Source organism: Spironucleus salmonicida, chromosome 5 (genome assembly GCF_000497125.1).
Source record: "Spironucleus salmonicida strain ATCC 50377 chromosome 5, whole genome shotgun sequence".
Taxonomy (NCBI): domain Eukaryota; phylum Fornicata; order Diplomonadida; family Hexamitidae; genus Spironucleus; species Spironucleus salmonicida.
In genome coordinates, this window is record NC_090600.1 from 1073294 (window position 1) to 1097298 (window position 24005).

Sequence of the window (24005 nt, forward strand, 5' to 3'; positions counted from 1 at the left end):
TACGAACGCCGTCGAGCGGGTTTTTTGAGTAGCCTGAGGAGAGGTAGTCAAAAATCGACATTAACCTGCATTTGGTCCAAAAAACGTTACAAAAATCGATTTTTTTATTCTGCTTTGCTGAGCAAATCGAGGAACATATTTCTGAGATTTATCAGGACCAGCTGTAGCTAATTGACAAGATCAGCACGATAACCTGATTATTAATCATTTATTATATATTTTGTATTTTTAATTAATTTTAATATTATTATATATAAATCTTAATATATATATTCCACTCCATTTTATATTTTCCTAATTAAATTATATAATATTCATATTATCCAAATTTCACTTCTTTTTCTTACCAAAAAAAATCCACCCAGCCAAACTCACGTTGAAAATCGCAAATACGCCCACCACGACTCCCTTGAACGCAAACGACTCGGTGAATGCGCCTCCCTGAATCTCGAAATTTGTAACTGCACAGCCGGCGCAGCTACCAGAAAAGTGGTCCTAAAAGCGAATTTGGCGCCTCAAGTTTCCGTAAGTTCGCTGACAGAAGCCAGCGACGTGTTGCACGCAGGATATTTCGCGCGTGAAATTCAGGGAGTTCGACGATACCAAAACAGTGCTGTTCGAAAGGGCTGGTACCCCTTAAGTTACATCATAATTTAAAGAGGAATTTTTAAATTTTAACGGTAAAGTGAAAAGTTTGAGATTATTGATTTTAGGAGTGAAAATTTGGTTTTGAATTGGAATCTGATAAGTTAGTTACGTATTTTTAAAGGGGAACGAAATGCTAATTTCCGGAGTATTGGCGCCTTCTGGGTCTGATACAATACTGGAATTGCTTATTTCGTAGATTCGTGGCAGATCGCAAATCAGAACGAGCATTTCAACGAGTAATTGTTTTGATTTTGGTTTGTAAGTCAGGTCTTAAGTTCATATATTATTGATAATATACAGTTATATGTCTTTATTATAATATGTAGAATAATAAATATTATAGAATATTATATCGTTAAACAGAATTTAATAAATTATGATTTATATGTATTAAGATATATTATTAATATTATATTAAAATCTTATAAATGTCAAAATATCATTGATTAACTTTGTTCATTTGTTAGCATATTAGCAACATGTAAAATATCAATATTATCAATTATAATCTTTATATTATAAAATTACAATGATTAAGTCAGTTTATAATTATAATTCTTATAAACTCAAATTGAATCACTGATTTGTATATTATCAAACCTAAGCGCATTCAATCTCTAAATTATTATTTTTCTTACCATTTATAAGCATTATTGAATCTATTTCTTCTTAACTTTTTCCTTTAGTCTCAGGTGAAAGGAAAAACAAAATAGCTCCTGTAAGAATAGTACAAATAAGGTATGTAACATATGGTAACCACTCTTTTGTAATTACAAGAACTGGAAATAAGTACATAACAAAAATATTAGGAATATGATTAAAGCAATTAAGAATAGTTGTAAAAATTCCTTTAGCCTGAGCAGGCAATAGTTCAGAGGCATATACATAAAATACAGGTCCAGGTCCAATTTCATAGCCTATTATAAATAGTACTGATGCAAATAATAGCAGAGCAGTATTACTAGTGGATAATGAATAATTTATGATTAAGCAAACCAAAGCAATACAACATATAAGTGAACCACCAAAAAGCAATATTTTTCGTCCCAAACGTTCAATAAAAATTAAAGCAACTAATGTTGAAAGGAAGTTCACAGTATTAAGTATAAGCGCTCCAAATACAGAGCTTAATTTGTGATTAAAAACAGAATTAAATGTTTGAGTAGAGTACAAAAGGACTCCATTTACACCTGTACCCATTTACAATACACCTAACAATATACAATTAATTAAAATTTTAGTATATTTTCTAGTAAATACTTCTTTAAAGTGGATATCTTTAGTCTCTCTAGGTTTAGTATCTGGAATGAAGAATAAGGTTATAAATGCTAATGTAGGCCATATAAGAGAGGATGCGAAAGTCATCCACCAACAATTATATGATGTTTCAAACATACGAATAAGATATAGAACTATTGTTGCCAGCAAAATACCTAAACAAACTTATACTTAGAACATAACTCCGAGTAGACCTCTTTGGTGTGTTTCTGCATGTTCACCAACAAGGACGACTATAGTATTTGCCATAACTTAAGATCCATAACCTGTTAAAATTCGCATTACTAAAAGATAATATTCATTAACAGCAACACATCCTGCAGCATAAAATATAACGCAAATTGCAGATCCAACAAATGCAGTTTTCTTATATCCAATAACCTTAATCCAAATAGAAACTGTTAAAGAACCCAATAAGAATCCTACTACAAACCCGATCGAAAGAATGGATAAAAATTTCTAAATTAAGTCGTTATTTGATTCAAATGTACCACCGTATACAGCTTGATAATATAGTGTCATAATATCAGTTGAGAAATTTCCAATAGTGAATCCTACTGTTTATCCAGCCCATGTTTAAAGCATGAACAGTAACCCAAAAGCTACCATTATGTGAAAATAAATGTAAACTATTAAATGTGTATAGAATATTGTAAAACAGTATTCAAATTTTTAATTTCTAAATACTATACAATAAAAAGTATCACATAAATATACTGTGGAAGAGATAATCTTTAATAAGTTTGTGTTTTACATAAAGTTTAATTTAATATAATAAACTTTATTATTATAAATTATATAATTGTAGTGTGATATATTTCTATATTTACTCATTATTTTGTACTAAATTCACATTATATTAAAAAAAACATATAATATAAATTAAAGTTTATCAAACTGTTTATAATTGCCGTCATTAAGATACTGATACATTACTAGGCAAATAATTTAAATATTATCCGAACTATAAATAATGTATAAAATATATATTATAGTTATTAAAATATATGTACCTTTATTTAAATCTACTTAGTATATTATTATTTATCTAGTGGAGTAATAAGTTAAATTTAGCTCAATAATAATTGTTATTTTATTACTAGCATAACAAAAAATCTGCTATAGTTTAAATATGTATTAACAGTATCTATAATTATAAGATGAAATTAAAGGGAATCAACATGTTTACTGAGTACACTGAAATTTTACACCCTACAATTTTATACTAGAAATTTTATATACAAAAATATGGGATATTTAATTTAATACTAGTTAACTGTGTAAAATTGTTGATTTCAGAACCATAGATATATTATTAAGACAAGTGTTACTTTATAAACTAGTCGTCTGTGACGTTAAATATATTGTAAAGAATATCTGAAGTTCAGGATTATTGAATTTTTCTGAATTTATTTTGTATAAACGAGTTTATCTTAATAATTATAAGTCGTAAACTATAAATTATGATTTTTCGTAAATAGATCTGCTTTAAAAGAATATTAAATATCAGACCTTACTAAAATTTAAGTAAAATTATTAACACTTCTATCTCCATAGTTTTAATTTTTTTCTTGCATTTTTACCAATCAAAACAAATCGAAAATAGTATACATCACTTTATTATAAACTAATTTAGCAATTGAATGATCAAATTACTTATCGATATTTAAGATACAGGGATAAGCTACCAACTACCATCACAGCTCCTATAGTACCAGCTTTCGTCTTCTGTTCCCTTATTCTCTCGGTAAAATCGTCTGAATCGCCTTTGTTCACTCATCTTGGAGTGTGACTCTTCTGAATATCTCACATAGTTGTTAGAGGTACTGTTCCGAGACCATAAATGTGCACACCGCATTTCACTTTAGATGCGTCGCATATGGCTCAGTTTCAAGCGATAAAGCATCTGTATATGGAGGCAATCATTATGGTGTTATATACCTTAAATGCTTACTGTCCAGCTTTTTCCTCGCGGGCGCTCAATTTGGAAAGCACAGAGAGTAGCATGGCTTCTTGATGTTGTATAAATACCCCAGATTACAGGGGATTCAGTGTTATTGTAGTAAACTCGTGCACCCTGCATTGTTTCCTTCATCGGAATATGACCTCCAGACACTAGGAACCTAACCAATTTTGGAACTCAAGAAACCACAGATTCAGCGAAATCGGTGGCGAAGCCCCAACTAACACAGGCGCTGAAGCAAATTATAGTTTTCCGGATCATTTTCTATTAGACCAGCATTTTACATACTCTACGAGGTACCAACCCTCATATTCGCTACATTTCCCTAACTGCATTTTCTGTGTGGTAAGTATTTATTGCACTCATTTTCCGCTACTCTGCAAGACACACAATCAACCACGCCCTGAATTTACATTCAAATGCTAGGCATTCTACAAGAGCTTTGAATCGCTGTCTTCACAGTAATTATCAGCTTTAATACTTTAACATTTTTGGTACATTAACAGAGATAGTAGTATTTTATCATATTCATAACATGCTGTGTAAATACTAGCAGATATACGATCTGCACACTAGTTTGTGCGCAATTTACTTCTGCTTGTTACTGTCTAACAGGAGTCTCACATGATGCTCCCCACTTATCGTTGGACTTGAAATCACAGACATACAAGTTGGTTTTGGTATTTACTGGATATTCATCCTCACATTTATTGTATTACCCTTTATCACTACAAGGTTCACACTCGCCAACACAGCATTCACAAAAGGTGACAGTACCTAAAATCGTGTGTTTTATACACTTGGCGCATTCACCACCGGCGCATTAATACTAAGCTGATATGTGAGTGTGATCTTCACAATACCAACCGCTATAGAAGGCTATATTTTCAGAGCAAGGCAAAAGCCTACCTGAAACCTGCTGGTGCATTAACAGTAATACCTAATGTTGTATAGTAAAACCTCTGCTGAGCAGACACTGCCTTCTGCCATTCACACTTTGGGGATCTGGTAATTCCTACTGATTAAGTATTTTTTTTCATATTAGTAATTTTGCAACTAAACCTGCGAGATATCCATGATACTGGAGTATACCACGTGTGGGTATTTTTAGTTTTTGCGATGATACTAATTTGTGCGGAGCATCCCAATTGTTTAATACACCACTCTGTCTCAAAAGCACTTTCTTTCTATTCTGTCGGCACCCAGTTTCTTCGTTTTATTTTAGGTGAAACTGGGTAGGATGCTCGCAAGAGTTTTCTGTTTCGTATGCCTGGCTAAATCGACGCCAACACTGGGTCCGGAAACTGCATTCAGGCTGGTGCATCACGTTAGGAGCCTTTAGAGACTGATAGATGCATCCTTTACAAATCGCGTTAGGGATTCTGAGCAAAGCGGCTATGAACTTCGCGGACGTTAAGGCATCAGATAGATCTCGGAGATGACATGAGCAGAAAGAAAGTAACATCTAGTATGGATCAGTAGGAGGACAAATCACCCATAGCAAATCATTCTTAATACCAAACATAATTAAATCGAATTTCATGTATTAGCTGATGGGTATTTATCAGAATATTAGCTAATATAAGAGCAGGAGACTCAAGTTGGCAGATTATAATTATTTTCTTTAAACATATATTATATCGTCCACTACGTTGATCTATATGTATTTGCCTTTTCTTTATCGAGATACTAACTCTTATTTATTTACATATATTTGCTTCTAATATCATATTACAAAAATAAACCATATCAGCATACAAATATACAAAATAACAATTTTTCTGCATCGCATTGATTATCAAATTAACTTTGACTTATTAAAATATAATAAGTGGAATGGGATTTGAAATAAAATTAATGGACACAACTTCCACAATCTACTCAAACCACCAACTCTATATTTTATCACTACTCATATCTTATTTAACATTTATACTATAAGCAGGAGAAAACACAATACAGTCCCTGGTTATTCTAATAAACTAAACAAAACACAAGAAACTGTGTAAAACTATATCTTAAATATGTAATTAAATCGAAAAAATTATATCTTCAGAATTTGCTTGAAACCTATAAAGTTGAATAGATACATTTTATTCTTAGCGAAAAAATTCCCAGTATGCAAACTTATGGTGGTCATCTAAATTAAAATTTATCCCATACATTATAAAATGGAGAGGAAATAATTGTGGTCTGCTGTTTAGACAAGGATTTCTTAGTTGCTAATCTTGAAATTTAAATTTAAGATCATTTATGGAAAGGCATGAATTGACATAGGCTTGTGTGATAATAAATTATAGAAAATTAAATTATAAGATTTAGACTACCTTAGGTTGTTTATGTACATTTTCTGAAGTTATAGTCGCAGTGTTGAGTTAATGCATTTCGGATTTTGGTACTTTATTTTACATTAATATGTAATAACTATATGATATATAATGCGAAAGAATGAGTGCCTCGATAATGTATATTATGATTGTAGGGATATTCTGTTGTTGTATGGCATAAATGTAGAATTTGAAGTATGAGTATATACTTAATTCCAGCTTTATGGTAATATTTAAGCAGAGTTCAGTATCAGTGATATTTTGATATACTAGCTCACCTGAGAAGTAAACACTTTACATTTACTAAAAATTTATAATCGCCAAGCGTGCAGGCAAGAGTACTGCTGGAAATTATGAGCGTATTTTCATGAAATTTGTAGTTTTCGATGGTTCAGGATATTGATCTGATAGCTGATTGAAAGTCTTATGATACAAGGAAGCTAGCAGTTAAATTATTATAAGTTCCTAGAACTGGTAACTGAAAGCTAAATTTGGTATTGCTGACGTAGTTCGAAGAGTATACCATTGTTGAGTAAAAGAGAACAGGGTAGTGCGTCTGTGAATGACACGGCAGGATTGGTAGTATTTTATACTATAATTCAGTTTGTATTGGAGGCTATTTAGCACGCTAATCTGCTCAACAGGACCACCCCCGAGTACTTTGTCTGTAGGTATTATTTCATAATAAATATAGTATTATATACAATACTACCAGTTTATATGCTATATAGCTGAAATTGCAATTCATTGTACTTTACCATATTTAAGGGCATGGGGTTTCACTCTAAATGTAAAAACTGTTATCTATAGATTTCATAGTACACTAATATACCATTTTTAATGGAAAAATAAAGGTGGATGGTAAGAAATAAAAGATACTCACATTTACCATAGAAGGCAGCGAGATCAGATAGTCTAGGTAGTTGGATGTAAGTTCCATGTACCTATTCAAAACCACTATTACTACCACGGAGCAGCTATGCGCGGTCTAGGTCGTTCTACTCTACAAGAAGCTGGGGAAAATTGCTTAGAATGTGCGATTTTAGATATCATAGTTTGAAGATATAATTAAATTCCGATATTCAAATTTTTGGGACAATATCGGCCTTGTCGCAGCCCAAATGGGCCTAGATGTACTATCTGTATAATCGGCCTGTGAATCTTATTGTACTTAATTTGCCAAGAGCATTGAAAATCATGATTTGTAATACTTTTCGCTTTACAATAGCTTTGACACAAAAAAAATTCTCTAGCCTAAAAATATATCGTATTTTAGCTTCCATGAGAACCAAGTTCTGTTGTAACTAGCAGCAATAAAGTATTAAAAGGAAGGAAACTATCCTCTAATTCTGCCATTAATTCTTGGTTACTCGGCATTCAGGTTGTATGAGACTTAATTTAACACGAAATATAAAGAAAATGATTAGTAGATGGAAAATTTAAAACTACTTAAAGATACATTTGAGGAATCGAATAAGATTTACTCTGACGCGCAATTACTAAAAAACGGAACTATAGAACTCAATACGTTTCCAATTATCAACCTGTTCGAGCTTCCTATCCACTTTAATGAGACTAGCATTTGCTTATTAATGTTCTAGCAGCTCTGCCACGTATCCTACCTGTTCAAGGCAGAGTATTTCGCAATATTCTCCTTGATTGAAAATAAATTAGGCGATACTATTACTAATGCTGTTATAAGCCAGAGTTCCAGATCTGGCAAAAGTGTCGCCTTGTACACGCAGTACTTTTTCCACCTGCTGATAGGAAATATTCCAATATTGTTTAATAAGGAAGGATCTGAGGATCAGCCACTGTACTAATATAAATCTGGGTCATTCCACTCGTAGCTGGAGAGATAATACTAGAATACACTCGAACTGCAAGATTTCGAAAACTTAAGAGAAACCGTATTATATGATGTCTGCATCTTCCATGCCTTTCAACTGGAAAGTTTGAATCATCTAGAGTTTCTTTATCGCAAGATGCATATTTTTATTGAAAATTTATAAAGTAGCACCAGAACAATTAATGGGGTTGGTGGACTCGATCTCATAAAGAATTTGAGATTTGATAGCTCGATAAAACAACAGTTCAATTTGTTAAAATAGTATTCATTTTTTATCTATGAGGGTGATGTTGACACCAGCGGTATAATGGATGCGTAAGTGTTGTAATATAGTTTAAAACGTATGAATAATTAACGGCCTATGATGCTAGTTGACGAGTGCCTAGACTCATAAAAGTAAAATTACCAAAAATGTATAGCACTTTGCGAGGTTATTTTTGGAGAATCCCTATAGAGGTTTGTGCCACTGGGCAGATAGCAGTACGGAACTGTACTCAATATTCTAAAAAATGAGCAATTTGAATCGTTTTCCAATGAGTATATAGCTAGATACAATACTAAACATATTTTCGCCTGCCGTGTTCTTTCGCAGCTTCTGCACCCTGACTTGCTCTCAGTACTAAAAATGGAGCTAGACGAAATCAGTGCCTCAGAATAGCATCGGAGCTTGAACCTAGATTGCTACCATAAACTACAAATTATTATGACAAATATATTATCTTTAAGAAATAATAAATAAGTTGCAGAACCAGAAATAAACAAGCAGATATGTGAGAACTGGCATCTATTAACAATATATTTCAGCCTTCTCGAAGCAATACTGACTGATGTGGAGTATATTATTATGGCAACAGAGTATCTGCGGCTCTAGACTGAGGAATACGACATCCTGGATGAGCTTATAGTCTACTCACCGCAAATACTGAATGTTAGAAGCAGGAAAAAGTTTAAAAACAAATTTTTCTTAGGGTTACCGAAAAATTGCTTAAGCTAACAAAAATACAAAGAAGAGTTCGATTTGTACTTTTTTAGGTTCATAGTTTCTTTGTTCGACCCGAGGGCGGTGGAGACTCTCTTCTGGAAGACGTTTTAGTTTATTAGTTTTGAACACATATATATAGAATAAAAGTCGGAGCTTAGGAGAGATTCTAAATATTGGTATTAAGTTGTTGCAAAATTTTGGATATATTCCGTAAATGACTAATTTGCATCTTATTTTAATTTCAAAACTCTCCCCATCCGGTTTGAAGATTAACTACAGTCAATAATTACTAAAAGTAGCAGACAGTTGGAAAATCTAATTCACACTACGCATGCTAAAGTGCATGAGAGCTATCACGCCTGTACATTTTCAGTTATAATAGTAGGGCCAGATATAGATATAATAAATGAGTCATCAATTGACAAGTTTAGTTATGAAACTTGTGAACGAGACTATTCTTATCATTATGCTGCTAGCATTATTGGTTACGTCTAGCCGCACCCATCTCTGGTGCACAGTGCCCAATACGACAAGCGCAGCATGTTGGCCAACCAGGATGATATGGGTGGAATACTGGATGGCATCCCCAAAACACTAAAAAGTTATTTAGACAGCTCTTCTAGTCTAGTCGAATTATTAAATTCTATGTTAGGCGAGAGTTCTGCTAGAATGCAGCTAATATGCCCTTTCATCTGCCATTAACTATGGTATGTGGATACAAAGTATTAACCTCAAGCTTGTAATTTTAACGCGGTTGAGAAGCATACGATTTAGGTCAACGGCAATAAAAGTATAGTCTACTAGTTCAGCAGTCTTACCAAAATAGTAAATTATATTGATATTAGTACAATCTGCAATCGGGACAGTGGATTTAAAATTAACAGCTAAAGCTAAAATATTAATTTGCAAGAAAATGATCGTCGTTACAACTTGAGATGCATTGCTTCAGCTACCCTGAACTAAGAGGTGGTTGCAGTTCTGAGTTATTCTCTGATGTGTTAATTTATCCAAACGTATTCCATGGTTCAGCTTACAGCGATGGATGCATAACGAGAGTTCTGCAGCTTGTCCAGGTTATTCAAGCGGAGCATCCTAATAAATCATCTCAATATCATCTTGTTCATGATGATCATGACACAACAACCAGAGATGGCGATTAAGAATACCTAACTGGTTATCCAGCAAGGGGAGAGCGGGGACATAGGATACTAGTACTTATATAAAGGCAGTATTATTACTAAGAATAGCGTGGAACTGATGAGATCCATACATCTCATACCAGGAAAACACGAGGTTATGGTCTTGGCTCCCACCTTCGACTTTGCGTTCCACGATTAGAATAATTGGAGGAAAAGATTTACCCAGGCGGAGATATGGAACCAGGTGCTGAAAGATTCAATTGAATCTGCTGCGGAAGCTTTCGATATCCTGAAGGGGTAGAAAATCGTCACTGAAAGATTGATCATCGCAATCTGCTTCAATAAGAGCATGAGCCTATCACCGATATTAGAAGCATCGGAAATGCCATTCGACTTCATGCTCACCTTCCACGGCTACAGTGGCCTGCGACTAGAGAATCTGCACGGCTATCAGATTTTGCCGGTATAGTGTGGCCACCACATCAAGGAAGTGATAGAGAAGATGGCAGCTCCGTTTGGACTAAGGAATGTGGTCCAGATAGGCCAGGATTAACATGAGGCATTGCCGCTAGTTAGGATGGAAAACTTAGCGGATACGATAGTTACGCAGCAGCAGACGGAGGAGAGGGACGCCTACACGGAAGAGCAGAAAAATATTGGCGATAATTAAATAACTTCATATATTTATTAAATATAGAACTTATGTGACGACTTTCAGCGAAATATAAAAGCACTGCAGAGAGATCACAGATTATTCAAAGTCATAAGGCACGACCGTTAGCACTATATCTAGTTTATAACAAAAGCAAATGATAAAGACACAGTAATAGCGGATTTACGAAACATTAAGATTACGCTGATTCCTGACCAAGTCCCACTCTACGACTTTGCGGCACTATGTAATTCACCCAGCTGCAAAACTCAATTAAATTTTAAATATTCACGAGAGAATAAACATTTGGACGAAGTAATCCTGGACCTTGTACTAGTTCCGAAGTTTTCTCAGCTGAATGCCAAGCTGTGTGAATTGGAACATATGGTTAAATTTATAGAGTTACATGATACTAAGATTTTGATTATATTCCTTTAAAATATAAAATTATTATAACTGCTTCACATTCTCGAATTGTAGCTAGTATCGGTGTATAACAAAGTTTACGATTCCGCATTAACTGTTATTGTCCAGTAGACGGAAAATATAGATTCAATGATAATAATAGAATTTAATGAAAATAAAACTTATTTCTATACTTATCGGAAAAGGCTATATGAGTCCAACTAAATAAATATGAGATTGCTCCAGATTGATATCGCGTATTAGGCTGAGTTATCAGATAAGAAGATATATCCACCAATTACTGAGGATTCTAAAAAGCTCAACCTTAGTGTGCTGTACCTTAATCAGAAGATACAAATTTTGACTAGTTACAAGAGTTTGGTTTCAGAAATTTAAAACTATTAGAGTGTCATCTACAAAATTGAGAATGGCGTTATTCATCTGACGAATGAGAATGAGTACATAGGATACATTGTTGATGCTAATAGGAAAATATTAACATTCATGGAGGAATATGAAATAGAATATGGTTACCTAATAATAAATCTCATCAAATGTGGTAAAGTTACTCTTGATAACAAGTTTTTGTTTGGATAATCGTTTGAGGTGTAATTTAGTATTATTCGTGGATTGTTTTAAAAAATAAATGACAGCTCAAATGAATCATATTAGTGCTAGGTGGAGGTGCACGGTTAACTATTCACTGATGAATAGAGAAGTTATATTAAAGGCAAGTAGCTTGCGATAAGATAATATCCTTTAGGGGTAACTATAAATAATCTGTTTAGTCAAACCAAAGTGGTAGCGACAGGCATTAGACATGAAGAAAATAGAGATATACTGCAATTGGTAGCCATTGAGTGATCTACCATTATTTTGTAATTTTCGCATCGAATAGGTATCAGTAGTCATATTTCACAAACTTATGAATTATTCATTCTTTCAAAAATCGGAAGAGAATGTTTATGTATTTGACGTGTATTAGCAATATATCATTATTGTTTATATTCTAAAATACCCACTACAGGTTGCTACTCCCAAATAATCTGCAGTTAAGTAGCAACTAGTTATTAACATATTTAATGGAATATAAGTTACTTACGAACACGAAATCGCACTGCGCGACCAGTCCAGCAAATTTGCAGTTTTGTTGACTCCAGAGAAGCAATTTCTAAATCCTGCTTCCAACACATAAATTGAGCGCATTATTTCTTCTGGCACTCCGCTTCTCTGCCTTTATTAAACTCAACTAGTATAAAATAACTTACTTAAAGCGAGGAAAAATATACTTTTGATAATTTTGCAGCTCTAATATTTTACAGCAAGCATCACTTTCTAGGCTCACGTAAACTTGAATACTAAATGCATTTTTATACTTCGGCAAATGCTGGTGCAGCAAACGTGTCTATAAGGCATTCGGAAAAACGGTAGCGAGCCTTTATAAATGGTAGGACTTAGGGGAAATCACAAAATCAACTGAAATATGGAAAGTGAGGATTTTATAGTGGTATAGTAAAACGTATGCTAGGAAGAGTTTCTATGGGGAGTTTCAGAAATCTGGAACTGAGAAGCATTCTGTCAAATGGCGTGATTCAATTATGTGTTGTAAATGTTTTCCGAGAGCTAGAACAGTGAGGCATATTCTACCATATACTGCATTAGAGATTGTGCAATTTATTACGGAAAAGAAACATTACACTGTGGACTACTCAGATAATAGAGTTGGTAATTCATTTGTATGAGTATACAAATTATTGGTAATTCTGCTATGTTGTATTTAAATAATATAGAACTTAGGGAATTGGGTAGAGTTTGAATTATGCATTATCTAAAATAATGGAATTTGAAAGCTGCTAATTTCTATATTCACTAATTTAATTTGTCAACGGGTTAAAGATTAACTTCTAGATGCACTAGATCCTGTATTTGTCGGATTTAATGAAAATTCAAAATTTTAAAAAGCTGCCTAGATGCCTTTTATTCAGAAATATCTGTCTTTACTTAAGACATTCGTCAGACACTATCGATAAGGCAATTGTTTTGCAGCCAATGCTGGAATTCTTAAGTGGTGAGGAGAACATTAAATTTTAAACTAGTTTATATTAATAGTAGACTCTTTATAATTAATCACCGATGAAAGACTTGATTGGGTTAATAATTTAATGATTGAAAAATATAAGCCGTAGAGGACCTTGTTATTCGTAAATTAAGAGATATACGATGGATATGTTTTGGTAGGATTATTCATAAGATAGATAGAAACTAATATAAAAACAGCTGAGAATATCCGAAATTGCGTTGGAAAAATAAAAAGACACTGTTATATAAAAGCAAAGGCTAATATACAAGCTATATATCAAAAAATATTATTTTAAGATAAAAACAGGGTAACAGTTCCTAAACAGGTATAATATTGTATGCAAAAGGTTAAGAAAATAGACTTATTATATATTTATATTTGTTAACGAATAATAACTTTATATGAATAATAACGAATGATTATTAGTACACAATTATATTTATATTAAAAAATTATGAAAGGTAAAGACATTACAACGTACCGCCGCTAAAGTAAATATAAATAATGTAGTACAAGAAGGCTGTGATAATAATTACTTATAAACTGCATTATTGGATATAGCTTTCAAATTTAATTCTCTAAATAATTATATCAATACAAAACAAATAGTATCAGACTATTGTAATTATGCATAAAGTACATACTTAGTTTATATTGAAATAGAATAGTTGACTGTAGGTCACTAACTTATCAACTACGGGATAATATTCTTCCAATAATTTTATTAAACTTAAACTACTGATAATTCAGGTTCTATCAATGTATATTCCAAAATAATAGTGTTAATTAACTATAACTAAATATTACCAATAAAGACTTATTATATACTCAAATTTTAATAAGATACATTTTATATAATGACTTTCTTTGTGTATTCTTTTATCTCATCTTGCTATAGGAATTCCTCGTCTTACTTTTGCATGTTATGATATTCAAGTTATTATTTATCAAAAAAGTAGACTCAGAAGTAAATTTTTTACAAATATTATTATTCTCTGCCAAATGATAGCCTTCAATGCTGATAATAAGTTTATACTTGTTCAGTTATTAGTACAGTATCGTTATCTTTAATAAATAACTGTACTAAATATCGAATCTATAATTTCTCTAAACAAGAATATTTATTACTAGATATTAGCTATTTTGCGGTGTTAGTTTCACGATTTGTTAATATGATAGTTAATTTTATCATGGTAATACTATGAGAATTATGTTGTTACAAATAAAACGCCTATTATAGTAAGATACTGATAATGAAACACAAAACCATAAAGCTAACTATAAAATAATTATATAGTTAATAGATAATCATGTACAGTAAGCTACAATACTGTTTCATTTGATATATAACCAAATATTTATCTACGAAACTTTGTATAAAGTAGAAACCCAGCACCTCAGCATACAACACCTAGCCTCGTGAAAGTTCATTCTTGTATCTCTTGGTTTAAGATATTGCTAGGGAGTAAAGTACATTGTTTCATTGAAAATACAAATAATTACACCAATAATAACAATTAACAAGTTCCATAAGTCTAGCCAGTGTTAATATCAGCTATTAATCTAGCTACCACGCATTCATCAACTGATATGAAATTCAATTTTAGAATTTGCAAGTTTATATATACTGTACACCAAATTCAGCACCCACATGATATTTATACCACCAAAATAGCACTCTGAACGGTTTAGTTAGCACAATTGCGACTTCAGCAGAGCCTTATAACAGATCAGCTAGTAAGACTTACAGTACCATTCCCAGGCCCCATTGACCCAGAAAAGCATGCAGCAGCTTTCCTCTTAAAAGTTTATCTACCATTACATCAGATATAGGAATTCTTAAAATACCGCAATAAAACCCCAAATACTTTTACTTGAGCTGAGAATCAGTAACATCCCACAGAGACAGGCTTGTCACCAGCGCCCAAAAATATAAAATAACCACCCCGCACCACCTATTATATCACCTGCTACAAATTTCACGCTGCACCACACATTGCGCCCAGACACCGGCCCGAAAATCGAAACTTCCATATCACGACGAAAACGAGAGATAGCGATTTGCGTGTGTGCTGATGCCGAAATTAGCGGAAAATGGTAAAAAATAGTATTGAGTGTGTGGATATCGGATAGGTTACAAATATATCGCACTGAAAATTAGCTTCAAAAATTGCAGGGATGTGTGAAGCTGGTCATAAGGGCCATGATGGCAGCGTGTGCGGTAATGAGGGAGCTGGGGAACGTGGATGTGTTTCAGGTTAAGGGGAGATATAAATAATAGCGTGAATAAAAATTACCAGGAAATATGGATAATACGTTTAGCATGTGTAAAGTGAAATAGTACCGATATGCGCAAATACAACATATATTATTTAGATTAGAATGCTATATGGTCTATATAAACTGAAGAATGCTGAAACTAATTTTGAGATGATAAGTAAACTGATTAAATTATATGGGGGAACTGCTGATTAATAAAAAACAATTCAGTTCATGATAATTTTTCATGTTGTAATATAGGGAAATATCGCTAAAATAGATGCTAAACAAAGATCTTCATATGGTATTATTTTATTATAAGAATCCCTGGATCATAAAAGAGCATATAACTAAATTACAGGGGTTGTTAACGTATTATATTTCTTTCTTATTTTGATGGGTACAATGAGTTTTGTAATGCGGGGATGCCTATGTAGTAAGATGAATAGTTTAACCATTATTATATTAGATTCAGTCAATAACGTTAGTAATATGGGAGCATAAATTCTTCTGGAAATTTATTTCATTGGTAAAATATCATATGGGGATATGTATTCTAGCCTAAGCAGGAGGCGCAGCTTCAGAATAATTTAAAATTTTAGATGCAAGGCATTGGCAAAGCAAATAAAATGTTCAACAAATACTGTGTAATAGAAAATAGAAGAGGCGCAACCTGAGTGACGGGGTTCTAGTTAAATGCGTAAATGCATGGTATTGGTACAATATCCTGATGACTACAAGGTTCTAATTTATACTAGTTAGCCTTGAATCCTAGATCCTCTGAAAACAGATGCTGATATGCTACCATATTGATGGGTGAATACTCAGTAGTACCAAAGCTAAACAACGATGATAAAGGAAATGGTACTATTCTACTTTCCTCGGCCGATAGAAGCTACCGTATATATCACCCAACGTATCACTGATATTAGAATTCTACCTCTCATTTGGTGTATGCAAATCTTCAGAAGCATACGTAAATGCTAGTGCAGCATAAAATCCTATCTACAACACCCTGAAAGATAACTTATAGGAGGCCTAGCAGCCGTATTATGCATAGCTCTTAGCACATCATATATATGATACTAACGTATATTTATAGTAAATTGGCTGTGTTGCATACTTTCTGAGACTATCATTTCCTGAATTTTCTAACTAACTAAGAGCTGTAGATATTTTAACTTAAGCATCAAATTTATTTAGCACAACATATACTAATGAAAATTAGGCTGTAATAGGCTCTTGATATTTGCATAATTTAACAATGATACGATAATAGCAAATTTGGGGATTTACTACTGGCTGGCCTGGATGAAGTAATCTATATTGAGTCTACAGGAAAACTATTAATACTTTGCCTATGCGAGGTTATCAAGCTAAATAAATTATGCTGGTCTCTGGTAAAATGTGGATATCATAGTTAAATATCAACAAGGTCGGTATTTGAATGAATGATTGATGATAATTAGTAAAATTGTAACCTGTTAAATAATATATGCAACCAGGCAAACATATGGAAATTATTAATCTGCCTTAAATATATTTAAAGGTATTATAGTAATAGAACATTAACACTATGCAGTTTAGAGAATATACAGGCATGATGTAAACTAGTACATAAAATGATAAACGGTTATTATTCTTAAGATAGTAGCTTCGGGGGTATAAACTTCAATTCTTCATGATCATATATTAACGTTATATACTATTATATACTTTTAGGTTTGATAAGCCACTGAATCTACTTACATATGCATTCTGAGTATCTTAAAGGCAAAGTATCATTCTTAATAGCGTTGTGGATTATACTGTGTATATGCGTACATTAGATATTCTGGTAAAATATGATAAAACAAACTCGCGTATATGTTACTGAATTTATCTGCACAGTGTTTATGTTTCTGAGCAATCAGCATGATAGGGGAACTGTTATTAAAATATCCTTATACACTAATATTTTAAATAAAATATATCCGCCGTATTTAAAGATGTATATGCTTCTAACAGCAAATAAGAAATCCATATTAAATAAATTTAGTTTCTATTTGAATATTTGGAATGAAAGTTTATATTATTGCGTATACCAGGTGAGTACTTGAATTATAAAATTTGCAAATATCGTGAGTATTACTTTTAGTTTTGATTATCCACAATGCAAAGTTTAAGTCCGTTAATCACAATAAATTTATATTTTGTTCACCCGAATTATCGTTATTTAGTATAAATACAAGACAGTTTTATAAGCAAGAATACGGTTAATGATATTTAACATTATTCTTTAGTTGATCAATATAATAGAGCTTAATATTTTATTAATTAATAACATAGCTTATCGAATTATGAGTATTTTATGTAAATCTATGCGTGGTCTTGTTATTATGTTTAAACAGATATATAAGATTATTATTGTAAAGTCTATGCAGTTATAAGCTATACTATTTTCAAGATTTCGCGAAAATATATGTTTATATAAGTAGCCAATTATGCTTATAGGAATACAAATTAATATGTCATAACTTGGAAAACTGCTGCGTCCTTTACCTATGCGATACACATATACTTATGCTAGTTAACACAGTATGCTAAAGGTTACAGGTTCTCATTACTGTAGTCTGATAATAATATTCGGGTATCACTATATAACAACAAATTGAAACGAGTCTGCCAAATAAATAAAAGCGTTATACAGAATATTAAAGTACTCAAAACTTACTATATATCCTATATGCTAGGTTTTCATATTATTGCACATTTTTATGACATGTACTGTATATTTATATAACTAAAATCTCATAGAATGAATCTAATTTATCATTTATTCGGTTGGTGCGTCAGTAAATATTGTTTATACTCAGAATATAGCGGTGCTTATAGGAGATACTAAGCTAGTACATATTACTGAAAACCATTAATCCAATAAAGGTCACTAGCTTCGTATCCATAAACAGCGATTTGGTAATTTACAAGAGCTAAGCTTAGGGTAAAATCAAAAGAATGCGAAATTATACTAGATAAAATGGTAATAATTAGCCATCTTTTGCATTAAATTTTAACCTACAACAGAAATATATCGTAATATACACGATACGACGAAATTATATAGCGAATGTAAGGTGGTATATTAATAGCATACAGTTTATTTATAAAAATATGTTACATACTACTAGATTTAGGTATTTTTATAATAATATCCCACAACAAAGATACTGCGGCCAAATACAATATGAGGCTGCTATGGAGCAGGGCAAACTAATGAAAAAGTAAGACAGTAAAAGCTTAAAATTATAAATGGATATGTTAACTAGAGTAAGCATAATTTAGTTTAGACTTTTAATCGTGTTTGATGCATATGAAAATTTGTACATAAAATTATTTTTGTATTTCAGCTCCGATATTAATTAAAGTTTTCAGATAGAAAATGTATTGCAAGGACTTATCTCATTACGTATAAGAGAAAGCTTCGGTTACCAGTAAATTTTGATATTGTACCTTATTATTCTTGAGCAGTGTGGCACAAGATCGCATTTAGCGAGAAATGCTACAAAATAATAGTATCAGCAAAAGTTTAAAAATAAATAAGGACATTAATATAGCAAACAGTGAGTCTATGTTAGCATTCGCATAGAAATATTACTAGTATTTAATTTGGGGTTAGAACCTAATCAAGCTGATGTGATAATTATGGATTATATTTCTGCTGGTAAACACTTAATATAGCCATAAGAGTTTAGACGGGTTGAGAAGTTTGTCAATAAGCGTGGTAAATAGTTTCTAGGATTTGCTCGGTTCAGTGGGTGATGGAAATAATGCTAGCTCAGCTTTCACAATCCAGGGATATAGCAATAATAACCCAACTGGTCGAGAATAAGATTGTAGCTGTGCTAATTACGATTTGGTAAATTGTGGTGTGAGATACTCTGAATTGATACTGTTAGGGCATATGTAGCATGGAGAGAGGTTTATGGATGCTGATGTGGGGGGCCAAAAGGTATCTAATTGATGACGGTAGTTTTAGCTCCTACGTAGTGTAAAAGTGCTATTTGATAGATTTTGCAGTACTGGGCCGGATCAGGTATGGGCCGCATTGCACGACGCTCAGATTCTGGGTGCTTGGTAAAATTGTGTTTTAATATATAGTATTATTATATATTTAAAGGTAAAGGGGAAATATTCGTAAGAATAATATTTTTTAATATATAAAATGTAGTAAATGCTATTGTCACGGCGAGCGTATTAAGAACTAGCGCTTATGTGCTAGCGAATACTGTTTGCATTGCATTGGTAAGAAAAGCCAAAAAAGATGAATGTGTGCTTAGCGAATGCAATACAGACTCCTACTACAGCGCAGCAGATTTCTGTCCGAAGACGATTAATAGTTCAACAAGTGCGAATGTTGCGATGGCACCTGCAAATATTTCGCTGAAGCATCGAATTAGTGCACGAAGTGGTTCGCATGGAGCTACTGAACAAAATAAAGTGACTGTGAAACATTACCTGCAAGTGCATCTAAGACTAATCATTAGAAAGTGTTTCTGCATTTATAAGCACCAGGGATGGTCAATCTTCAATACTGCACCAAACTGCCTTTTAGATAATAGTTATGGCGGCTGTTCGCTGTGTTATAATGAATATTTAGCTAAATCAAATAGTAAGTGTTGACCATGCTCCACATCGATGGCAATCGACTTAAAATTCAACTGCGGGCGTAAACTTTAAATCAACTGCTAGAATGTAAAGCACATGACGAGAAACCCTGCCTGGAAGGCTTTAAACCGATTGACAGTAAGTGATGAAAATTACTGCCTTATGATGCAGAAGGCGGTACCAGTGGATTTTCTAGAAATGGAACACCTATTCCCATAATTCCCTCAGAAGCGCGATAAAAATGCATCAGCGGGTGAGGCGGAAGCTCAGTAGAGCACATTACGAGATTGGGGCAATTTCTATTGAGCAGTACGCCCTAAAACTGCAAACTGTAGCAGTTTAGAGACACCACTTGATAGTACTGGCGAAAATCACCCAAAACTGTGCAGGCGAAATGCGCGAGGCTTGAATGCTGCTCGAACGTCGGAAGCACTCCACCTGAAACTGGCGAGGTCTGGACTTTTGAGGATAGGTGCCCGAAAACTGCAGATACCACGGATAGTAGTGGGAAGTAAGCGCCGAAAATAGCGTGATTTGCGCGCATGACAATGCCAGGTGCGTAATGGTGGTGGGTGGTAGCAGGTAGGCTATCATCATGGTGGGTCGTGGGACTGGAATTTGGGGTATAAAATATGCAAATAGGAAAAGAATCATAGGATGCTGGGATTCGACTGAAATAAGGTAAGGAGAAGCAGTTAAAATAGGAGCAAATGGCGGGTTAAACGAGATATGAACGTGAGTATAATAAATCATCTAGATAGAAATAGCTTTAATTGGAATAGTATTGGGGGAAACTAGAAAAGCTGTAAGCAACTGAGTAAAATTATCGAAATAGGGTTAGTGTTTAGTTCAAGTCATATTAGGTGGTTTTAGTTTACCATTTTTAGTATGTTCTGCTTAACTTCATTATTAGATATAATAAAATATATTATTCAAATTAAATGCTGACATCCCAAATTCAGAAGTTTTACTATATACTTATAAATTAAATATCACTTTTTACCCTTCTTGATAAAATAATAAGCAAGGCCGCCCGCAACGGCGCCAACGACAAGAACCACCCCGACGACAATTCCGGTCACTGCCCCACCACCTAGCTTGTTGCTGGCCGGGGCCTCGGGGTCCACCGGTTGCTCCGGTGGAACTGGCACATTTGGATCAACCGGTGGAACTGGCACGTTTGGATCAACCGGGTCATCTGGGATATCTGGGTCTGATCCAACTTTCCAGCACATTCCAGTAATTAGTGTAAATCCTTAAGCACAATCCAGACAACGGCCATCCCTGTCCATCTTCATTCCTGTTAGGCAAGTGGCACATGTTGGTAAACCACTATCTTTGCAGGTCTTACAGTTACTTCTGTTTCCACATTTGCACGATGACGTGGTAAAGTCTGTGCAAGTTTTAGCTTCTCCTTCACCACAAAATTAATCCTATATGAGATCCTTACAGATTGGAGTACATTAACCTGTTGTCGTCGTTACGTGAGTAGTAGGCTCACAGGAATTGCACGAAGCTGCAGACTAGCAGACAATGCAGTTTGCTTAGCATGGTTAACACGTGTGGGTATTTTTGTCGCAATAACCTTCATGTTTACTTGCGCAGTCGAAATGTCTAGTACACGTGGAAACTGCATCATTTACTTGCGTATTGGTATTATCTTGGGTCATTTTTAAAACCATGGTATATATTATATTCTTCAATAAACAAAACACTATTTAACCTGTTTTTTAAAATCTCATAAATAAAGCTATTACTTAAATATCACAGTTTCTCAAAACCTAGAAAGTAATGGCTGTTCTAATATATTAATAAATACCTCTAACTATAAAATGTAATTTATCAAAGAATAATTAATTACAACAATATTATCACTAATGTTATCGTAATGTAAAAAGAAGAAAATATTTTGAGAAGGAGTCCGTAATTTAAAGATTTCAGCTATCTGCAAATAATTACAATATATTTAATTTAATATAAAATTGTGTAAAACAGAACTTTATATATTATATTGATTTTACTATTTTTCTAACACTATCCATGGAACATTAAACTACTGTTTTCACAAAATTTAGTAACTTCTATTTGCAATAAACTAATTTCATCATAATTCGAAGTTAGAAGGTAGTAATTCTACTACTATTAACTAATTTCATACGATGAATAACAAATAAAGTATAATATTATAGTGAACTAATTATTTAATATCTTAAATAATAGCTACAAGTAAGAAGGGAAACTAAGAAAAGAATTTAATATTTTTCTTGTTCAATTAAATTCGACTATCCTTATATAATATACACTTTATATTGAAAATGCACTTATATGGATAAGAAATTTACGATACGAATTAGTCACCCTACAGTATTTGGCGATCGTGTCTCAAAGGGAGCCCGTAAATCTATGAATCAACACCAGTAAAATATTTCTGTGAATTTTATGTAGATTTATGCTATTTTGTTCCAAAGCGTTGATTACTATCTAATACGTTCTTTTTGCTGCTAAAAAAGAACTTATCTGCACCTTTTCTGTGCAAATATCCCTCAAGTTTCATTATGTTTCGTTTCGTCTAAGATCTAGGGCTTTCTACGTTAGCATTGAATTAGTTCGATTCAGGTTATGATCGCACCTTTTTCTTCAGTATTGAGGTTTTCATACACGGCATAACTCCATTGACCTCAGTTTCTAGCTCTTTTGCTTACCTCACATTCTTACTATGATACCAGTAAGAACTTCTGATATTAAAGTAGGTTAAACCAACAAAAACAGTGACTAAAGGAAAAGTTTAGCGAATAACATGAATGGGCGTACTGAGGTAATTAATATTTTACAAATAATAATCTTCTACCTCAACTATAAACTATGCCCAAATTGCTGATGAGATTAAGTTTATCGAAAACTCAACTGCCGATATTCGCATCATTACTATAATATTGACAACGTTAATTAACATTTAGGTAAGCAAACTAGCGAAAGATATGTCATACTAAAGAATAGAGTGAGTATTTCGCCAGGGCACAACAGTCCAACGAATGAATTAATGCCGAGAACTGAAAGTTAAATTTTAACAATACCGCAACCCTAACCCCGTTCTTCAAAAGTTGAGGCTAAAACATAATATTATAGACCACTTAATATTATAGGTAGAAGATCCATGCAGCGTTGCTATGCTTACCTGCCCCAATCATAGATTCCCAGCAAAGGAGAAAAAAGACACGGGAGTATAGCTCAGGTGGTAGAGCAATCGCCTGCAAAGTGATCGGTCACGAGTTCAATTCTCGTTACTCCCTACTATCTTAGAAAACTATATAAGATAATATTAATTATATCTAATATTAATATGGTTATAAGTGATGTTATATTACAAATACCTATCTAAAACTTGATTCCTTTTAGTCATAAAATATTTACTGCATGAATAATAAACCATATTAATAGTAATTTTTTCATAAGAATATTGCTTATTACTTTCAAAATAGACTAACAACGATAAAAGATACAAATATCATAATGAAATAATTGACAAAATGTATATTTTATTCAGTATACAATCTTAGAAACATAAATCAGTGATATGTATAATATTTTGAACTAAAACTATTACATACCTTATTAATTACTGTATCTTTACATAAAATGCTACTATGATCAGGAAATTACTTTAAAGTTATGCAACATTAAGTTTCTAAATTATTTTTATAGTATAATTATAATATATAATAATTGTATTAATTTTTCTTCAAAATGGTGATATATTCTAAACTTATGACTGTTCTCCT

The 24005-nt window shown here is 32.9% G+C and overlaps 11 protein-coding genes and 1 non-coding gene across 12 annotated transcripts; 6 read left to right on the plus strand and 6 right to left on the minus strand. All coding sequences in view use genetic code 6, as the record gives it.

The window, feature by feature from the left end:
- Nucleotides 1–330: 330 nt before the first annotated feature.
- SS50377_25216 (uncharacterized protein) lies at nucleotides 331–876 on the minus strand (the record flags this gene model as incomplete). The annotated part of the gene is made up of 1 exon (XM_067909050.1): nucleotides 331–876. One exon carries the CDS (start codon nucleotides 874–876, stop codon nucleotides 331–333), a length of 546 nt encoding a protein of 181 aa, XP_067763871.1.
- A 366-nt stretch (nucleotides 877–1242) lies between these two features.
- SS50377_25217 (Hexose transporter) lies at nucleotides 1243–2760 on the minus strand (the record flags this gene model as incomplete). The annotated part of the gene is made up of 1 exon (XM_067909051.1): nucleotides 1243–2760. One exon carries the CDS (start codon nucleotides 2758–2760, stop codon nucleotides 1243–1245), a length of 1518 nt encoding a protein of 505 aa, XP_067763872.1.
- An 809-nt stretch (nucleotides 2761–3569) lies between these two features.
- Nucleotides 3570–4031, plus strand: SS50377_25218 (uncharacterized protein; the record flags this gene model as incomplete). The annotated part of the gene is made up of 1 exon (XM_067909052.1): nucleotides 3570–4031. The coding sequence occupies one exon, from the start codon at nucleotides 3570–3572 to the stop codon at nucleotides 4029–4031; it is 462 nt and encodes a 153-aa protein (XP_067763873.1).
- A 273-nt stretch (nucleotides 4032–4304) lies between these two features.
- SS50377_25219 (Cysteine-rich protein) lies at nucleotides 4305–4817 on the minus strand (the record flags this gene model as incomplete). The annotated part of the gene is made up of 1 exon (XM_067909053.1): nucleotides 4305–4817. One exon carries the CDS (start codon nucleotides 4815–4817, stop codon nucleotides 4305–4307), a length of 513 nt encoding a protein of 170 aa, XP_067763874.1.
- A 108-nt stretch (nucleotides 4818–4925) lies between these two features.
- SS50377_25220 (uncharacterized protein) lies at nucleotides 4926–5432 on the minus strand (the record flags this gene model as incomplete). Its single annotated transcript, XM_067909054.1, has 1 exon — nucleotides 4926–5432. The coding sequence occupies one exon, from the start codon at nucleotides 5430–5432 to the stop codon at nucleotides 4926–4928; it is 507 nt and encodes a 168-aa protein (XP_067763875.1).
- Nucleotides 5433–7004: 1572 nt separating this feature from the next.
- On the plus strand, nucleotides 7005–12107 carry SS50377_25221 (uncharacterized protein; the record flags this gene model as incomplete). Its single annotated transcript, XM_067909055.1, has 1 exon — nucleotides 7005–12107. One exon carries the CDS (start codon nucleotides 7005–7007, stop codon nucleotides 12105–12107), a length of 5103 nt encoding a protein of 1700 aa, XP_067763876.1.
- Nucleotides 12108–12168: 61 nt separating this feature from the next.
- SS50377_25222 (uncharacterized protein) lies at nucleotides 12169–12723 on the plus strand (the record flags this gene model as incomplete). Its single annotated transcript, XM_067909056.1, has 1 exon — nucleotides 12169–12723. One exon carries the CDS (start codon nucleotides 12169–12171, stop codon nucleotides 12721–12723), a length of 555 nt encoding a protein of 184 aa, XP_067763877.1.
- A 2251-nt stretch (nucleotides 12724–14974) lies between these two features.
- Nucleotides 14975–15730, plus strand: SS50377_25223 (uncharacterized protein; the record flags this gene model as incomplete). Its single annotated transcript, XM_067909057.1, has 1 exon — nucleotides 14975–15730. One exon carries the CDS (start codon nucleotides 14975–14977, stop codon nucleotides 15728–15730), a length of 756 nt encoding a protein of 251 aa, XP_067763878.1.
- Nucleotides 15731–19656: 3926 nt separating this feature from the next.
- Nucleotides 19657–20241, plus strand: SS50377_25224 (uncharacterized protein; the record flags this gene model as incomplete). The annotated part of the gene is made up of 1 exon (XM_067909058.1): nucleotides 19657–20241. The coding sequence occupies one exon, from the start codon at nucleotides 19657–19659 to the stop codon at nucleotides 20239–20241; it is 585 nt and encodes a 194-aa protein (XP_067763879.1).
- Nucleotides 20242–20299: 58 nt separating this feature from the next.
- Nucleotides 20300–21133, minus strand: SS50377_25225 (uncharacterized protein; the record flags this gene model as incomplete). Its single annotated transcript, XM_067909059.1, has 1 exon — nucleotides 20300–21133. The coding sequence occupies one exon, from the start codon at nucleotides 21131–21133 to the stop codon at nucleotides 20300–20302; it is 834 nt and encodes a 277-aa protein (XP_067763880.1).
- An 85-nt stretch (nucleotides 21134–21218) lies between these two features.
- SS50377_25226 (Cysteine-rich membrane protein 1) lies at nucleotides 21219–21896 on the minus strand (the record flags this gene model as incomplete). The annotated part of the gene is made up of 1 exon (XM_067909060.1): nucleotides 21219–21896. One exon carries the CDS (start codon nucleotides 21894–21896, stop codon nucleotides 21219–21221), a length of 678 nt encoding a protein of 225 aa, XP_067763881.1.
- A 1547-nt stretch (nucleotides 21897–23443) lies between these two features.
- Nucleotides 23444–23516, plus strand: SS50377_t20075. Its single transcript has one exon. It is a non-coding gene; the product is annotated as a tRNA-Cys (tRNA).
- The last annotated feature ends 489 nt before the right edge of the window (nucleotides 23517–24005 follow it).